The sequence below is a fragment of the Leptinotarsa decemlineata genome, unplaced genomic scaffold, assembly GCF_025532065.1.
Source record: "Leptinotarsa decemlineata unplaced genomic scaffold, Ldec_3_MD MMD2_tig00001064_RagTag_RagTag, whole genome shotgun sequence".
Lineage (NCBI taxonomy): Eukaryota > Metazoa > Arthropoda > Insecta > Coleoptera > Chrysomelidae > Leptinotarsa > Leptinotarsa decemlineata.
In genome coordinates this window covers 8,810,624-8,828,817 of record NW_027412558.1, presented here as the reverse complement: position 1 = coordinate 8,828,817, position 18,194 = coordinate 8,810,624, and the positions used below count along the sequence as shown (strand labels likewise).

Here is an 18,194-nt window from a genome sequence, read left to right as displayed (position 1 = left end):
ACCTCGACATGTGTTTCGATCACCAAGTGATCATCTTCAAGAGGTGTTAAAATAACGGTTTGGTGTCTGGAAAAAACTCCAGTAATATTCTCAAGTGGAGATTGTTTCTTCATTTGATATAAATGCTGCCTGCGCTGTTCAGGAGAAACGAGTATACAAAAATAAATAGTGAATTTTAATGAATATTCGAACCCCTTTTCACTGTCTTTGTCTTATTTGAAGTTTGAATAATCATACCGGGTGTCAACGAATCTATTAGACAAGTCATAACTTCTAGACTATTAGGTGTATCAAAACGAGATTTGGTACAGATAAATGGTATGTGGAGAGGAGAATTTTCACATATTTTTCACTTTCCGGTCACTTCCGGTTTCAGCGGAAATGGCTCCGGTTCTGAATTTTTAAATGGAACACCCTGTATATTGTAACATTTTTGAATTTCTGAGACAATTCTGGATCAGAAACTGACATTTCCGGAAGTTTTTCAGCCTACTTGATTTTTTCAGAGTCACTTTTAAAATTGCATCTAGGTGGCCATGATCGGACGTAAACTAATCTATGGACCTCAGGTGATATCAGAAAATTGCAATAGCGGAGTTTTAGTGACTAGTGTGTTGAATATGAATGAGACAAGTTTTCAAAATAACATTTTCGTGTCTAACTATTATTTTTCAAATGGGGACCATTTTTTGACAAGCACTTTCCGAAAAAAGGATTTTTTGACAAATCTAACGATACTAATTTATTTGCGATTGGATTACAAATAAGAACATAAATTAAATCTTACTGAGGAAAATACTCGATACAAATTCATTTACTTTTGTCAAGGGTGCCATGGATAGGAATGATGCATAATATTTTGCGGTTATTTCCATCAAGTCCACTTTGGAGAACAAAACGCTCACCTAGGTTATGACAGTGACATAAGCTTTATGAGCAGAAAGTAGAAGTTTCTCTTGATTTTCGTTAATTTTAGGTTAATTTTTCGTCGAAATAATGTATACTCAAAGTGAAAAAGTGGATATGTTGTTATTGTTTGGAGAATGCCACAGAAATTCAAGGAAAGCTGCTGAGTTGTATGCTCAGAGATATCCCAATCGGCAACACCCATCTCATCAGTATTTTCCCTATGTTGAGAGTCGTTTTAGGCAAGAGGGAAATCGAGACGCAGAACAGAGGTTTGTCATAAATGAGGAGACTGAGATTAACGTTCTTGCTATGGTAGAAGTTGACAAAACGGTTTCTTTAAGAGAAATTAGTAGAGAAATGCAGATAAGTCACGAATCAGCAAGAAAAATACTGAAAAAGCACGGATATCGAGCATTTAAATATCAGTTACATCAACATTTGTATGCTGACGACGGCAATAGAAGAGTAGTATTTTGTGATTGGTTGCTTCAAAATCATAGAGTTAACCCAAATTTTATATCAACTTCATTCTATTTTCCGACGAATCATGGTTTACAAATAATGGCATGTTTAATAAGCAGAATTGTCGGTACTGGGCCCAACAAAATCAACATGCAATGAGAGAGGGCAATTTTCAAGAAAGGTTTGGCGTCAATGTCTGGGCTGGTATCGTTGGAAACAGAATAATTGGTCCAATATTGTTTCAAGGTCAGTTAACAGGGGTTAGATACTTGGGTTTTCTTCAAAATGAAATCGAGGATCATCTTAATGATATGCCTTTAGAAGTTTTACGGCAAATTTACTTCCAGCAAGATGGAGCACCACCCATAATAGCAGAGACGTACTTGATTTTTTAATAGAGCATTTTAATAATAGAGTTATTGCAACCAACGGTCCAGTACGGTGGCCTGCCCGCTCACCGGATCTGACTGTGTTAGATTTCTTCATTTGGGGATAAGTAAAAGAAAGGGTCTACTATGCAACAGCCCCAGCCACTCTCGAAATTTTAGAAGAAAGGATTCAACAGGCATTTAGAAGTATATCGCCTCAAATGTTACAAAACGTGTTGAGAGAAACAATTGAACGAGCTGAAATGTGTCTTGAACAAGGAGGGATGCACTTTGAAAATTTACTATAGTGGAATTTTCAAGATTGCAAAAAATCTAAGTGCATCGCTGAAATTATTAGTTAAATTTGTTAAATTTGTTGATCCAATCGCAAATAAATTAGTAACGTTAGATTCGTCAAAAAATCCTTTTTTCGGAAATTGCTTGTCAAAAAATGGTCGCCATTTGAAAAATAATAGTTAGACACGAAAATGTTATTTTGTAAACTTGTCTCATTCATATTCAACACACTAGTCACTAAAACTCCGCTATTGCAATTTTCTGATATCACCTGAGGTCCATAGATTAGTTTACGTCCGATCATGGCCACCTAGATGCAATTTTAAAAGTGACTCTGAAAAAATCAAGTAGGCTGAAAAACTTCCGGAAATGTCAGTTTCTGATCCAGAATTGTCTCAGAAATCCAAAAATGTTACAATATACAGGGTGTTCCATTTAAAAATTCAGAACCGGAGCCATTTCCGCTGAAACCGGAAGTGACCGGAAAGTGAAAAATATGTGAAAACATTCCTCTCCACATACCATTCAACTATACCAAATCTCATTTCAATTCTCCTAATAGTCTAGAAATTATGACTTGTCTAATAGATTCGTTGACACCCGGTATATCAATACCAAAATCAAGAAGAAAAGTAAAAGAGTTCTAATAATTGTATCAATCTCTCTAGGCCGATGAGTTTCATATATTTAGCTGTTATTTATAAAAATTCCCCTCCATTAAAAACTGATTCAATTGCGATTAGCATACGAATTGTCAAATCGAGGATCGTATATAACTGTAAACTACAATAATTGATCTTTTCGATTCTGAGACTGTGTCGCCTTATTTTCGATAGGAACCTGCGGACCAGAACATTCGTGGATAGATTTTCGTTAGTTTAACCCACTTTGAGGTGTCAATTGTTGTGTTCGGAACCAGTTTCACATCTGTTTACATATCAAAATGAACATAATTGAAGACGTCATTTTTCATTACTCGGTGATGCTGAATCATGGATATTTTTGTTAGTATTATACTGTTCAAGGCGGTGGCGGTGGAGCGTACCTGATTCAAGGACTATTATTGTGGAACTGTGGTTAATAAGCTCTGCATTCTGCGTGGTCGCCGATATACAGCATGTTTGTTTGATAAGAAGACAAAAATGGTGTTTATGTACAAAAGTTTACAATTAATTCAAAAGAGTATTCAGTGAAAATATCATCATATCAGTGTTGGAAGTGAAAAATTATTTCGTGTTTTTCCTATAATAAATTTTCGCTATAAGGGAAAATATATGAAATCATAGCAGTTAGTAATGTCATACAGTACAATTCACATAGTAAAAATCACATTTTTGAAATTTCAATACAATATTACCATAAAAACTTACGTAATTTTACGACAAGTATCAAGAGTTTAATGAGTATATTCATATAAATTATCATGTAATTAAATTTACATCAAGTGTGTATTATATCGAATCGAATGTAAAAGTACATAATACAGCGTTGGCAACTAATTATCAACGTTGTTTTATGTAATATCACTTTTATTTTCACCGTGTATACCTAAACCTCTGTAAATTATATGGAATGATTCATTTTCCTAAGCCTACTTATGTAAATGCAAGTAATAGTGACTGTATAAACATAACAAAAACATTTAGTAATTCTCAAAATCACACTGATAGTAACCAAAGAAGAAGAAAAAAATGATTATATCAAAATACACAACTGATAATTCATATGTATACTTATCATGCGATTTAAAAAAATAGCCAAGAGATATCAAGTAACCCCAATCATTTTTTACTGAGTATCAAAGGTGGAAGTATCAGGTGGAAGTTTATTATATGTTCTAGATATGAAGAAGAATGACTTGTAAAGTCATTCTTAGAAATCATATTAGCCATTTATATGAAAAAATCAGATTGAGCTGGCGAAAAACTAGAAGATTTTTTGTTGGTTCTCTAAGTAAAAATTGCAAATATCTACAAAATTATTATAAAAGTACTAAAGAAGTTGTAACCCAAAAGATGTCATATGATTTTACTAACGAATCTCATCAATATGCCAAATCAAACTTAAGAAAAATAAAAAATTATTCGCCGTGATAACTGTTATCTTCAGAAATATACAGATAAATAAAAATGTTTGTGAAATTATGTAATAAATTATAGAAGTGTGAGGAATCATGTGTTTATTACATTAATTTTTAATACATTAAAATGTTCTTGCGTTGAATGAAATTTCAGTATGAAATGGAGAAACCTGGAAGTTCACTTTGATGTCAACTGTAAAATTATGGAATATTACAACAATACCTAATTTATTTCTAAAATACGTTGTAATCTTACTCATATCGGTACAGTAAAAAAATCTCTTGTAAAATCATTTACAATCTACTAACTGAAGTTACAATCTGAACATGCAGAACTACAATATTCTTCCCGGCGTTCGTTTCACCAACCAAGTTGGCGTCATCAGAGAATGAACTATTCTATATCTATCATTTTCTGGTCTGCAGTGCAGGTTCTACCTTTCTAACCAATTATTCTTTCCGTTAGTTCACGTTTTACTTTTGAGAGTACCAGTAAATAACACTTGAAGATTCCTCAGTCTTCATAACGCCACTGCTGCAGAAACTTATCGGGTGTTCCACACAAACAGAACCAGATTTGTGTTTACGCCAAAAGCCGAATCCTTTCGAACGTTCGATTCGACGTGTTGATTTGTCCTCATTAGGTATGCCGGACCAGGTGTGAACGCTCTGTTAATAATTCGCATTCGTAATTGGGCCTCCTAATAATGAAAAGTGGTAATGTTTCGTTTCAAGGTCTGTGGAGCATTCATTAACCTTTTAAGGTTACGTCGGAGATATCGACTGTCCGGAGCGGATTTATTGAAGCGATTCGAGTGCGAAGCATTAAACATTGTTATGTTTCTTTTGGGTGCGCGTTGTTTATTTTGCATCAACTCTTCTTTATTCTTTTTTCGTTTGAAACTTTTCAATACGTGTATCTGATTAATGTTCGGTACATCTAGTCGATTCCCTCACAACAGGCCTCCAGGTTTGGCCCGGTTATTGAAAGTTATAGTGAATCACAACCAGCCGCTGACTACCATGCAGTGACTATGATGTTTTTGGTGTTTTTGCCTTTGGGAAGTGCCTGGGTGGCTCATCGATGTCCAACCAATGTCCAGAACGTCTCCTGTTGTCGTAGAGGATCCACTTTTCATCACACGTGACGATCCGATCCCAAAAAGTGTCGTTTTGGCTGCGTAAAAGCAAAGAAGAAAAGTGGTCAAAACGTGACAATTTCTGTCGATCGTTCGAATCGTGGGGCACCCACTTGTCGAGGTTTTTGACCTTTCCAATACGTTTTAAACCATCAAAACCCGCATAGAAGCTGACGCCCACTTCTTCCGCAATCCCACTTGCCATTTGTAATGGGTCAGTTTCCACCAGGGTCGTCAAGTCTTCTTCTTGGATTACTGTAGGTCCACCACTTCGGGGTTCATCTTCAAACCTTGAATTTCCGGAAGGAAATTTCGCAAATCAACGTCGAACAGTGCGTTCATAATGAATATTACTGGAGTTATATCCCAACATCAAACCGTTATTTTCAACACCTCGACACGTGTTTCAATCACCAAGTGATCATCTTCAAGAGGGAGCTTGAACTTGGTTATTGATATTATAACTCGAGTAATATTCATTATTACACCAAAGGTTTAGTTTGCTTTTGAAGATTTAGGGAGGTTTCAATCCCGATAAACTTCATTTCCTGGTGAAAAGGACCATCTCAGTGAGTGTTCCTTACACCATGTTTCTAATAATTTGAGCCCATCCTGCGCTCTATCATACAGTGTGTTCACAAATTGGCCGGTTTGCAAGTTAACTATGTCATCTGCATATGCCATTGTGTAGAATCCATTATTGTTGAGGTGATTATTCAGGGTGTCCAGAACTATGTTCCAGAGAAGGTGTGATAAGACCTCTCCCTGTGGACATCACCTCATGACCAGTCATCTCACTGTAATGTCTTCTACGTTGATACTTATTGCTCTACTAGAGAGCATCTTGAGTATCCATTCTCCTACTGCCAGGGGTATATTCTTGGAGTGTAGTTGCTGGGTAATTGTTGAAAAGGTTGTTTCATCAAACGCTCCCTCGATATCTACAAATATACCCAAGGTGGATTCTTTGTTGTCCAATGATCTCTCGATTCTGCCAACCACATGGTGAAGGGCCGAATCAGTAGACCGTCCCGGAGTATATGCATGCTGATTTGGATGACGTGGGTTGTGAACTAGTACTTCATTTCTTATGTACCGCTCACATAGCCTCTCTATAGTTTTTAAAAAGGACGATGTGAGACTAATTGGTCTGAATGCTTTTGGTAATGTGTAGTCCATCCTACCTGGTTTGAGTCTCCACTTACTAGGAATATACCTCAGAGTTAGAGAGGCCCTAAATATTCCAACCAGGTGCGGCATAATAATATCCAGTCCCCATTGAAGTAGAGCTGGTCTTATACCGTCAGGTCCTGGTGACTTGAAGGGAAAAAAGCCCGATATGACTCATCTAATATCGTCAATTACTGCAATAGCAGATTGCCAGTCTTATTGTGAGGGTGTTGTTGGTACTTCCGTCCAGTTCGTCGTTCCAGGAAAGACAGAACCTAGGAAGTGAGTTTCCATAAGAAAAGAGCACTCTCCTGGAGGTTGGCGGCTTTGTCGCCATTTTCCCTCGTCAGGATGCCGATACTCTTATGGTGGTCATTTGAGAGTGCCTCATGTAGCCTAGAAGCTAGTGGGAAGTCTTCGACTGCCTCACAGTAGGCTCTCCAGGCTTCTCTTTGTTTTTGTCTGCAGACTTTTTTGAACTATCTGGGGTGGCTTGATATATACTCCAGTCCTCTTCGAGTCTTGTACGTTTTGCTTTGTTAAAGATGGTTCTCGATGTGTTCCTGAAGTGTTTAAGTTCAGGGCACCACAATGTATTGGTTGTGCCATCTGTTTGAACGATCCTCATCGGTCAGGATTCCTTTCAGGCAATGTCTATTTTATTTTGGATAGATACCGTGTACCTTTCCAGTTCTTCATTATTGCCAGGAGTCAGGACCTCTGTTTCCCGCAGAGCCCCTTTTAAGAGTCGATTGTGGAGAGCTACATCCGTCCTCTTCGGGTCACGGGATTTTACAGTGGTGCTAAGATTCTGGCTTACCGTAAAGGTCAACCAGCGGTGGTCTGACATAGAAATATGGTCCGAGACTTGCCAGTTCTGGATTTTGTTTGATATTTTTGCTGTCGTTAGCGTGAGATCTATTAATTTTTGGCTACGGGCGTTAATAAATGTCGGCCTAAGTGATGTGAGCTTACACTAACCTCCCTACTCTACAAATAAAGATCTACCAAAGTTTCCAAACAGTGCATCACAAGTATACTATCGTTACCAAGTGCCTGGATAGTTTTTCTAACTCTTTCGGCAGCGTTTCGGTTCAATTTGAATTCGTAGAGAAAAATTGGCTGGAAAGAAGCAAAAAATTAACAGCATCAATATGTAGAGTATAATATAATAAATACTTAATGAGATATGGAGCTACAAAACACATGACATTGAAACAAAACTTTTGAAAAAACCTTATAGTTTTTCTCTAGTTTCGTACCTTTGTTATTGATAAATGACTTCGAAATATGTTAAAACTGTTGTGTAATCAAACATTTGACTCATTTTCTTGAAGCAGATAGCATTACATTAAGTTATCTTACTTTTCCAGATAAAATTTTCCAGAATGTCATGCTAATTTAGAGAAAACCGTAATATCTTTGAATTATCTGCATTTGTCTATATAACTTTGAAACTTTGGTAGCCTAACTGGGGACAAACTAAGTGAAAAACATCATAAATTATTCCAAATTCATTAAAATTTCCAGAAGATAAATGGAGAAACCACTCATTAAAGAGAATAGGGCCCAAAATTGAACCCTGATGAATTCCTGACAAAATCTTTTGCTTTGGTAGGTTACATCCTCGATAGCAACATATTGGTGTTTTTTAAATGGAAAAACTACAAAGCCATTGATGTCACATATTACATATCTCTTCAGCTTATCCATTTAAATAACTTGATTAACATAGTCGAATACTCTGATAAGATCTCAACAAGATATTCGCTTCCATCAATCAAATCATCATTTATCCTATATTTCTTGGTTAGGAATCCATGTTTCTTTTAAATGAAAATCATTTTTGCAAGATGATGATAATCGCCCCAGAAATTAAAATTCGAACATTTTTGAAAAGCAGGAAGGTACAGTAACGGGTCTATAATTCTTCATGAATCGTGAAACAACGTTTTTATGAATGGCTACTATTTACTTGCTTTCAGGCATATCTGGAAATCATCGTATTATTAAAGTTAAGTTAATTCAATGTGTAGTAGGTATCAAAGAAATTCGATCAGCCCCAAGAAGACTGAAATGGTATTTTTCACCAGGAAAAGAAGTTTATTGGGCTTGAAACCTCCCGAAATCTTCAAAATCAAAGTAAACTTCTGTGTAAAGGTGAAATACCTTGGTAATAACCTCTACAGGAAGCTAACATGGAACTCTCACCTACAGAGTAGAGGAAAAAGAACATAAGTGGCTTATGAGCAATGAGCACATGGGGTCTTTCAACCCGTGTGGTCACCTGGATCTACACTGCGACCTATGTTAACGTACGGAGCCATTGCATGGGGACCGAAAGTTCTACAAGCAACGGCCATCCAAAAATTATATCAAATACAGCGATTGGCTTGTTTAAACAGCTCAGGAGCCACGAGAGCAACACCAACCGCAGCAATAGAATGAATTACTGGTCTGGTCCCTCTGGGCCTGCACGTTAAGTAGTTTGCGTTATTGGTCATATTACGATTGCGCACGGCTGGTGTAAACATCGAAATAGGAATAGATCAATTGAGGCTGAGCCTATGACGAAAAGCGCTTACTGCGCTTCTGCAGGCAGCCAGTAATGCAATTGAATCCAGGTAAAAGGTAATCGCATTGGCGACTCTTTAGCCAAGGAAGTGGCTGGACCCAGTGAAACCTACGGCTTGATGACTTCGACCATTGTGGAACTAGCCAAACGTGACACCCATGCTCAATCCCTGAAGAGATGGGATGGGATCAAAGGATGAAGTCTTGCCAGGATCACTCTGGGCGACCTTGGGAAGCTGGCGCCGAAGAAATATCTGGCGATGACCAGGAAAAACCTACGCTTAACAGCAGGACTTATGACTGGCCACTGTCAAGTAAGGAAACACCTCCATATTATGGGGCTAGTGGACACACCTCTATGCAGGATGTGTGAACAGGAAGATGAATCTGTCAGGCATGTCTTATGCGAGTGTCCGGAGTTATCGTCAATAAGAGAGTGTGTAATCGGCGACTCTTGGTGACTTACACCTGCCGATATAAAGGAGATGTCTCCTAGTGACCTGTTCAACTTCCTGGAAAGGACAGGATGGACGATGACCTATGAGGACAACTTCTTGGGAGGATGTACAATGGGTCATATGTGGCCTAAGTGCTGTGAGCATACACTCATCCTCCCTACTCTACAGATACAGAAGAAAGTCTAGCGATGTTCTCAGAAGAAACATAGCAACCTCGTCATGTCAGACGATAGTTGTGCAATGTATACATGTAGGTCCCCTCGTCAATTATTTATCATACGGAATATAGTAACAACTTCAATACTCAATACTTTCACATACGGAATTATTAAGAAAAGTTAATATCCCGAAGACATTCGATGGGCTTTATTTCAGAGAACGTAACGGATTCATCTCATAGGGGCAACATTTTTTTCTATATAAAATATTCATGGCATATAAAAAACATTGTCTTGATAAGGATATACAAGATATTACAACAGATGATATTGTTGATTAAAAAATCAGAAGTGGTAACTTATAGATGTTTCTGAAAACTGGAAACGTGTGGAATATTTCAGAATGAAAAAAAATTAATGAAAATGATTTTTTTTGAGAAAAAAAGTGTTTTGGCTTTCTACTTCTCCATCATTGAAAAATGTGAAAAACCTCGATAGAAAGATAAACCAAAAAACTAAATTTCAATTCACCTAATTGAATAAATTTTATGTGATGTAATCTGCCGATACTTGATGAAAATCCATATAGTATATATTCAAGAAACATTTTATTGTGAGATTTTTACTAAACAGTTTTACAAAAATGCAACACTATTTTCGTTATACAATAACTTCTTTAGGCATTAGTATAGAAAATAATTATTACAACGTGAATAGTAGGTCTTGCTAAACCTTGTTTCATCTGTTTATGGTATATAATCTCATAGATTCCTTTAAATCATAATTGAAATTTTCTGATTGGAGATCAATTTCTCATGGATTGAACCATAAAATTACGAAGCACAAATCAGAAACGGGTTAAAAATAAACTAATCCAACAAGTGATAGTCATGAAGTTAGATATCGGGGCATTGATGGCGTTCAAACGTATTTGAAAGGGGTTTTCAGAGAATAGTTCGTATAATTTATTCATATTATTATTATTAGATCGAATTAAAGAAGAGTGAGTTAATTATTGGATAAAATTGATAGCAGTTCATACTATAATGAAGTATTTTTATTGTGCAGAAAACTTGATTGAACTATTGTCACTTTTTCAACGTTTCGAAATCCATTGTTTGTGATTTTTGTGTTCCAGAAATGATATTTTTGGGTTGAAAGAAAGGATTCACCATAACCATTAGAATAATCGATTTCCCGAAATCATAAAACATGGCCATATTTTTTATATCTCTTGTGTATTCGTCATTGTTTTACGGTAAGAGCTTTATTTTTTATTCAAATAACTGAAAAGCTCAAAATACTTCAAATTAAATTTTACCCAATTGTTATAAATTTCAAGTAACAACTGAGCAATAAATTTAATGAAATATAATACTGTCTGGTGTTTAAAAAATTATGTACCTATGTTATGAATTCCTAATGACAACAATGTTGATGCAAATGTGTTTTTCACTGAAGAAGCATGTATGAATGTTCAAGTAACTGAAAACAAAAAGTTCTTTGTTTTTTTCTTTCCTAATTTTAAATACAAATAAAAGGAAAAAGTTAGGATAATGTTAAACTAAAACTAGAGTAAAATGAGGGGATTGCTAAAACAGTTCGATGTTTGTAATCATGAGACACCAACTCATATTAAGAAAAGTAGATCAAATAGGTACCAGAAGGTTTTTTTCAAGAAAATACTTTACCAGAATTTTCGAGTAATTTAATAAACAAAGAAACTTTTCAGATGCCATCTTTACTTAATGACAGCATTTAATAGTTTTAACGTAATTGCATGCGCCACATTTACATACTAATAAGTTCTATCTATTCCAAGAGGGTTATCTACCTGAATATTATCTTTAAGTCCTCAGGTATGAATTATAATTTCAAAACTTTCTGCACTTTCGATTGTTTACAAGTATTTGCCCTCATTATTTCCTTTGGGAAAATACCTAACACTGTTCTTGCCCAGTTACCTCTGTTAAATAGGTCAAAAGGCTTCGAATCGACGACCTACTGCGACCCATTCAAAAATAATTCGTTTCTATCAATTGCGACCGCGTCTCTAGTATTGAAAGTCTTCGCCGACGCACCTGACGTTACGACAAAACCAGAGAGCGTAAGCGATAGACAGAGAAAACGCGAAGATGGCCGTGACAGTGGAACAAACATCGAGCTGGCGGCCAGGTAAACCTATAGGAATGTACGGGGGGACAAGGTAACAACCTGTTGTGACGTCACTGCCCGTGCTGCCCCTCTCCACTCTGCCGAACACACCGACATTAGTGCTAGTGTTGTGGACGAAGAGTGAAGTCGAAGACCCAGTTTCGCACGTGGTTCACTTTTCGTTGCGTTCGTGACGTTATTCTTCTATCGATGTCCGCTACCCTCGTAGGGGGCGTCTAATCCTTTCTGACAGCAAACGCGGAGGATTCATTGTGACGTTTAGTGTGCATCTTCAGTATCTGTGTCGGAGACTTCAACGCCCGTTCAGACGGGAAACCCCCTCATGTTGCCGGGTGTTTCGAACTAAAATGAAGCGTAGATGGAACGGCTTCAGGGATGCCACGGAGGAGTCTAGCTCGGAAGTGACTTCTTCTTCGACTTTAGTGATGAGTCCTGCCAATTCTCTGGCTTCTGCGGATATCGGGGACGTCGATCTCGAGTTCTGGGACTTGGATTTGAACCACCAGCATCACGCGAGGAATCTGATCATTCAGAATGGTTACACTTTAACGGGAACTATTATTTCCAGTCATACATTGGCTAAAAGTGATACAAGTTCGATGTCAGGTACGTGAGTTCATGTTGTGAAATTGATCACCTACTTCATATTCGATTTAGTTGATGAATCATCTGAGGAAACGCGGCAGTAGGTTGTCTTTCTAGGCTAAACAGCATCGTTCTATTGGTTATCAAGTTCGAAATAGTATTAAGATAAAGTAACCATTGTGATAGTTTCTCAGAGACGAAACATCGGCTTGAAAATATATGAAGGTGGTCTTCTACAGCTTGGAGAGTGGCAATGAGAGAGTGTTTTTGTTTTTTATCTCCTTAAAAAAGGTCGGATAGAAATGAAAACAGAATTTACGAATTTCGTTTTTATTAATATTCTCATGAACCGACTTGTGACTTTGATGATATAAATATTCCCCATTGGACACCCTTGTCCAATTTACATCTTACTGGATTTATTTACATCTAACTTGGACAGTTGGATGTAAATAAATCCAGCATCCTTACAAAGCCAAAGTGCATGAAAGTGATCAGAATATATGTACAGAATTACATATGTTGTTTATAATTGAAAATTCACTCAATTAAATATGGGAATCAATTTTATAATAAGGATAAAGTAACATAATTAATTACAAAGTAAGTTGGGATGATTATAATTTGCTATTAGAATAAAAATATAATATAAATTTTTGTATTTTTTTTTACAAGTGACAGTATTGAATTTGGTTATGTTTGTATTTACTTACTGACTTTTTGATATTTCGCTGCTGTTTGAACTTCTTCCAGCTCTTTGATTTATACAAAACTTTATACTGCGTCATCTGCAAAACTGATTTTCAAAAGTCTTGGCTAAATCTTGAGAAACATCAAGGAAGGACTTTGTTTTATATAATGACTCATGAATTAAGAAGGCTATTGCGTCTTCTGTGGATTTTTGTGATTGAAATACGAACTTGTTTGTAGACTTCATCCTTTAGTATCTTTCAAATGAAATTCCGTTTTAATAACGCTTTCAATTTTTTTTTGAGATGTTACTAATTACAGACATGGAGCGATAAATTGTGTCACTTCTATTACAATAGTTGAACATCAGTTTCACCATAGTACAAGAAATATAATGCTATGCAATTCTAGTTTCATTATCTTTGAGTCTATTGATCATATTCTACGTTATATTCAAAATGTGAATTAAAACTGTTAGTTTTAAAAACAACGATTGGTGAAGAATTCACCTAGGTAGTTCAAAACCAGGTTCTTCATTTATTTGATGAAATATTTGGCTATACGTTAGCTAAATATTTCATTGCCTTCATTTTCAACTTTAGATTTTTTTTTCGTTGATTATTTCTTTAATTGCTGTATATATCCTATAAGTACGCAAAGGTAAGTCGCTGACTGACATGACTTATTCTATTATGCATATTAGTCAGATCTTCATTCCCTTCACATGATATCTGCGGGACCCCCATGTTTGTTCACCCTCCATTTGTAGAACGCTCCAGTAATTTTGTTTTAAATTTGATGGACTGTATGAATGCATTCGATGCTGATACTACTCATAAAGTATTTTGGCTTGGTTAAATTTTTCAATTTATTTTTATACTCGCGAATTTATATATTTATAAAGATACGGGTATTTGAATATAAGATATTCAAATAATTCAAATTCGAAATAGATGAACATTTCAACCTAGCAGACCACTATTATCCTTCTTTTCTTTTTTTTGTATCAAGATGGAGTAGTAGAAAGCCAAAAACTTTCTTTCCCTCTATTATAATATTCATGCAGTCATTGTTCACTGTGGTTCTGGCGTTGAATTTGGTCATTATTACGCCTTGGTCAAAGAAGAAACGGACTGGTTTAAGTTTGACGATAGTCGTGCCACGAAGTGTTCTGGCGATGCATTGAATTTATTGGAGCCTCTGGAGATACCCTACATTTTGTTTTATAAGAGAGAGGACATTGTTAGATCAAGATCTTCAGGTGATGTGGTGCTGCAGGTTTTTCCAGGTTTTCCTGCAGCTGAAAAAGCAAATGCGCCACTGGATTCAATGAAGTCGCCCCGGAGCGCCAATTAATTTTTATTGTTGTTTTTATTTTATTTTTATCGTTGTTTCAATAAAATATTCTTTTATTTATTTTCAGAACACATTTTTTTGTGGTCCTAAAAATATAGTTCGTACTACATCATTCATTCACTGATTTATACTAGGCACATACATACAACATCAAATGCTTCAAACTCATTTCGAAATAAATACTACATTTTTCACTTTCCAACCAATTCGATTATTTTTCTGATGAATTCGGCCGTTATTTGATGAAGATCCATAGTAATTTCAAAAACTACACCTCACGATTTGATCCCCACAAACTTCATTTGAAAAAATATAATCACAACCTGTTTCGCTTCAAAAAATATTACCGACGCATTTACTTTTTAGTTGAAAGATTTTTTTCTGCTTGGAGTATTTTTTTTATTATACTGTCATCAATTTCTTTTATGCAATGCACGAAATCCAAACAAATTATTAAATATTCATATTGGATAATTGAAACAAGGGACATAAAATATCCACAATATAGGAAGCTAAAACCGAAGCTAAAATTTTCATTCGATATCCAGAATACATAAACATCATATTATAATAATAAGAGTACCTAGACATCGATACAATAACTTCTCATGGTGTGGAAGCTATCTAACTAACGGGTATTCCAACAGCGACTTTCGAACTTCAACAATGGATCTGTCAAATTAGTTGTTATTTATTCAGTCTGTTTTGCCAAATTATCTTGGCGGATATAGTATTCAACAACGTACCGCGCGCTTCGCCCATTTTACGGTCGCCATAATCGTCCTACCGGGAGGACCATTCGAGGACTATTTGAGTCCACTAGTTCAGTAAACGATCAATCAACATCCGTACGTCGACGAAACGAAAGATCTGCGAAAAACAACGCCACTGTCTGTGAGAGTGTGCAAGAGATTCCGTTGCTGTCGATTTCGCGTCGCTCACAAGAACTTGCATTTTCGCAGAGCACAACGTGGTGAAATGCTTGGGCCTGCACCCTTAAAAAAATTAACTGACCCGAAAAAGTCACTGTTTGGTGGGGATTTTGGGCTGGCGGCGTCATCGGTCCATATTTCTTTGAGAACAACATTGGCCAGGTCATCAAGGTCAAAGGCGAGCACTATAGGTCGATGATTACCAAGTTATTTTGGCCTGAATTGGATGAGCTGGACACCAGCGACATGTTGTTGAAACAGGATGACGCTACATGCCACATTGGATATTCTCTACGAGCGATTTGAGAGTATGGAGGTAATGTGAACTGGCCACCAAGAACGTGTGATTTGGCCCCGTTAGACTCTTTCCTGTGGGGTTTTCTTGAGTCGCAAGTGTCCACAGCGGTATATCAAAGCCAACGTAAACCATGCCATCGGTCATAGGCCTGATTTATGCTCCAGAATCATGGAAAATTGGACGTTTCGGATGCGCTCCAACCAGAGCATAATGCCATCAATATGCATTTTAAACGAATACAAAATTTCGATATCTCGCACAAACTTCCTACAGGAAGCGCTTAATGAAAGGCCTTATATAATATTCTAGTAGAATCCAAATAATCGCCACCCTTTAGCCACGATTTCAATTATTTCCCATTCAATTATTCCCAACCCTCATACAAACGACCCTATTGAATGAATAGTATGGGACAAGGGGAAATCTTTTAAAGGGTTTGACCAGTGCAATTGCTATGCACGGAGCATCACTGCATACCAAACATAGAACATTAATATGCAGACTTATTTTGCATTCTTTGCAGTGCAGATGTCCGCGTGTGTCGAGTTTGCGATCAATTAAAATGAAACTGAAGTTGAATGGGTCATTTTAGGCAAACCACCTCTTTCGATTTTTCTTTGGAGCTTCAGCTTTTTCAGAGGAAACGAATTTAACTGAGAATAAATGTTTGAAATTTCATAAATTTTAATCTCACAGAGCAACTATGAGTAATTCTTAAAAATTCACTGAGAAACTTGATCCGGCCCGTAGGACCAATAAAATAATTTTACTTCAATACCTCGTTATCGTGAAATTTGTTACTTTGGTGACCAAATATATTAAATCTGAAAACTACTTCATGTCAAAAATGGAATGTAGAAAAATATTAATAAAAAAATGATATAGGCAAATTGAATTCGTTTTTATATATTCTGATTTTATTTTCATTTTAGACAATCTTAAAAGTCTCCTACTTTTATTACATTGTGAGTAGATATTGAACATTTAATGAGACTATCTTTAATAATCGGTCTAACTGATGAAGCTACCGTGTAGCATCTACAATGAAGAATAGTTTGAATAGTAGAATAGGTATCAGTCTTACTGATGGAGCTACCCTTCAGCGAAACGTATCTTGAATAAAATATATTTTGAAAATTCTATAATTATTTTCATCAATGTTATCAACTTTGATTACGTAACGGGTCAGTGTATTCATGGTTCAATTAGACCTCACAAAACTTCACTACTGGTTATTGAATTTGGCTTGTGTGTCTAACGTCGTTTTCTTTCAGTTTACAGAATAGCCCTGAAAGTAGGAAAATATCCACAAGAAGCGATATTTTTGTTTCGCAGCTTCTCCAAACTGACTTGAAAGGAATTCAAGTTGATTCTATAAATAGTGTTCATAACTTCTGCTATTCAGATATTCTGAGATTCATGTAAAATATTTTTTCAATGTAAATGAGCATCGACTATTATCTTTTGAATTAACCTAATTATGAGTTTCATAATGAAGGTCAAACATAACAACCTAAATTTGTTGGATAGCTCCATTGTATGTGATGTATTTGTAGAAGCAATCATTTGTTGTGAGATACATCTCATTATGATTATCGTTATTTTTAATTATGGGTCCATTACGTGACTCAACTCTTTATCTGAATATCTACCATCTTTTATCATCTCGTACTTCGTAGTCGAAGTAAATATCTGTTAGTAGGTTCAAAATATATAAAATTCGATAAGTGACATAACTTTGTAGGTAAGATCGATTCAACTTAGTGTTAACGACAGTTGTTTATATTTTTTTTGTTTTACATTTGAATCGAATATTAACATTGTATTAAAGTGAAATTGAATAAATTGAAGCAGACAAGATGTCAAGCTAAATCATTTAAATATAAAAAAAACATGACAACAACTTGTAGAATGAATGAAAAGAATTATTATTGATGGTCTTTTCATTCCTAATGATTTCAAAGTTATTCTTATTGAATATATTCTCGGCAATGTTAAGCTAGGTTAGATAAGAGCGTTTTTTTCTACAAGAAAAGTAACGGAAAAGTAGGTACCTGGCGGTTAGTTTATCAATGCCCTTGATATATAACAAGTATTCTTGATAATAATGATAATGATGAAGACTCGGATTAAATATTTAGATTTTCTATAAACTTATACATTAAATGTATACAGAAAATAGCCTTATAGGACGAAACTTCCAGTTACTTTAGTTACAAATAAAAGTGGTAAAAAATATAGAAATTTCCATTTCTCATTTCACACTCTACAGACTATCCAGATCACTCTGTCAAGATGATTGTTTTGATTCTTGGAGTCCTTGGTGGAATGATGCCTTCTCTACTCTCGATTTCTAAGGCAGAAATCTTAACCGGACAAATGCAAAAGGTTGTCCTTCTTGGCTCACTGCGCTTGCTTAGGTCACATGGTTCTCGGACCCAATGATCACTAACCCTATGGTGTGGGGTAAGTGATCATTGGTTGATATTGCTGGCGAGCCCTCCCGGATGTATTTATCGGGGCTTTGTTGATACTTTGGGGAG

At 36.0% G+C, this 18,194-nt stretch overlaps 1 protein-coding gene across 6 annotated transcripts in view; it reads left to right on the top strand.

The window, feature by feature from the left end:
- EcR (Ecdysone receptor) overlaps positions 1-18,194 on the top strand; it is a 494,390-nt gene that overhangs the window by 394,475 nt on the left and 81,721 nt on the right. Inside the window, exon 1 of one of the 6 annotated variants that reach the window (XM_023164779.2) lies at positions 11,770-12,396. The exons of 4 other annotated variants lie outside the window; for them this stretch is intronic. In XM_023164779.2, coding sequence (XP_023020547.2) covers positions 12,138-12,396 — 259 coding nt within the window. In that variant the 5' untranslated portion in view covers positions 11,770-12,137. Of the gene's footprint in view, positions 1-11,769; positions 12,397-18,194 lie in introns of those variants that run through there. One more of the 6 variants, XM_023164769.2, reaches the window with a different exon arrangement.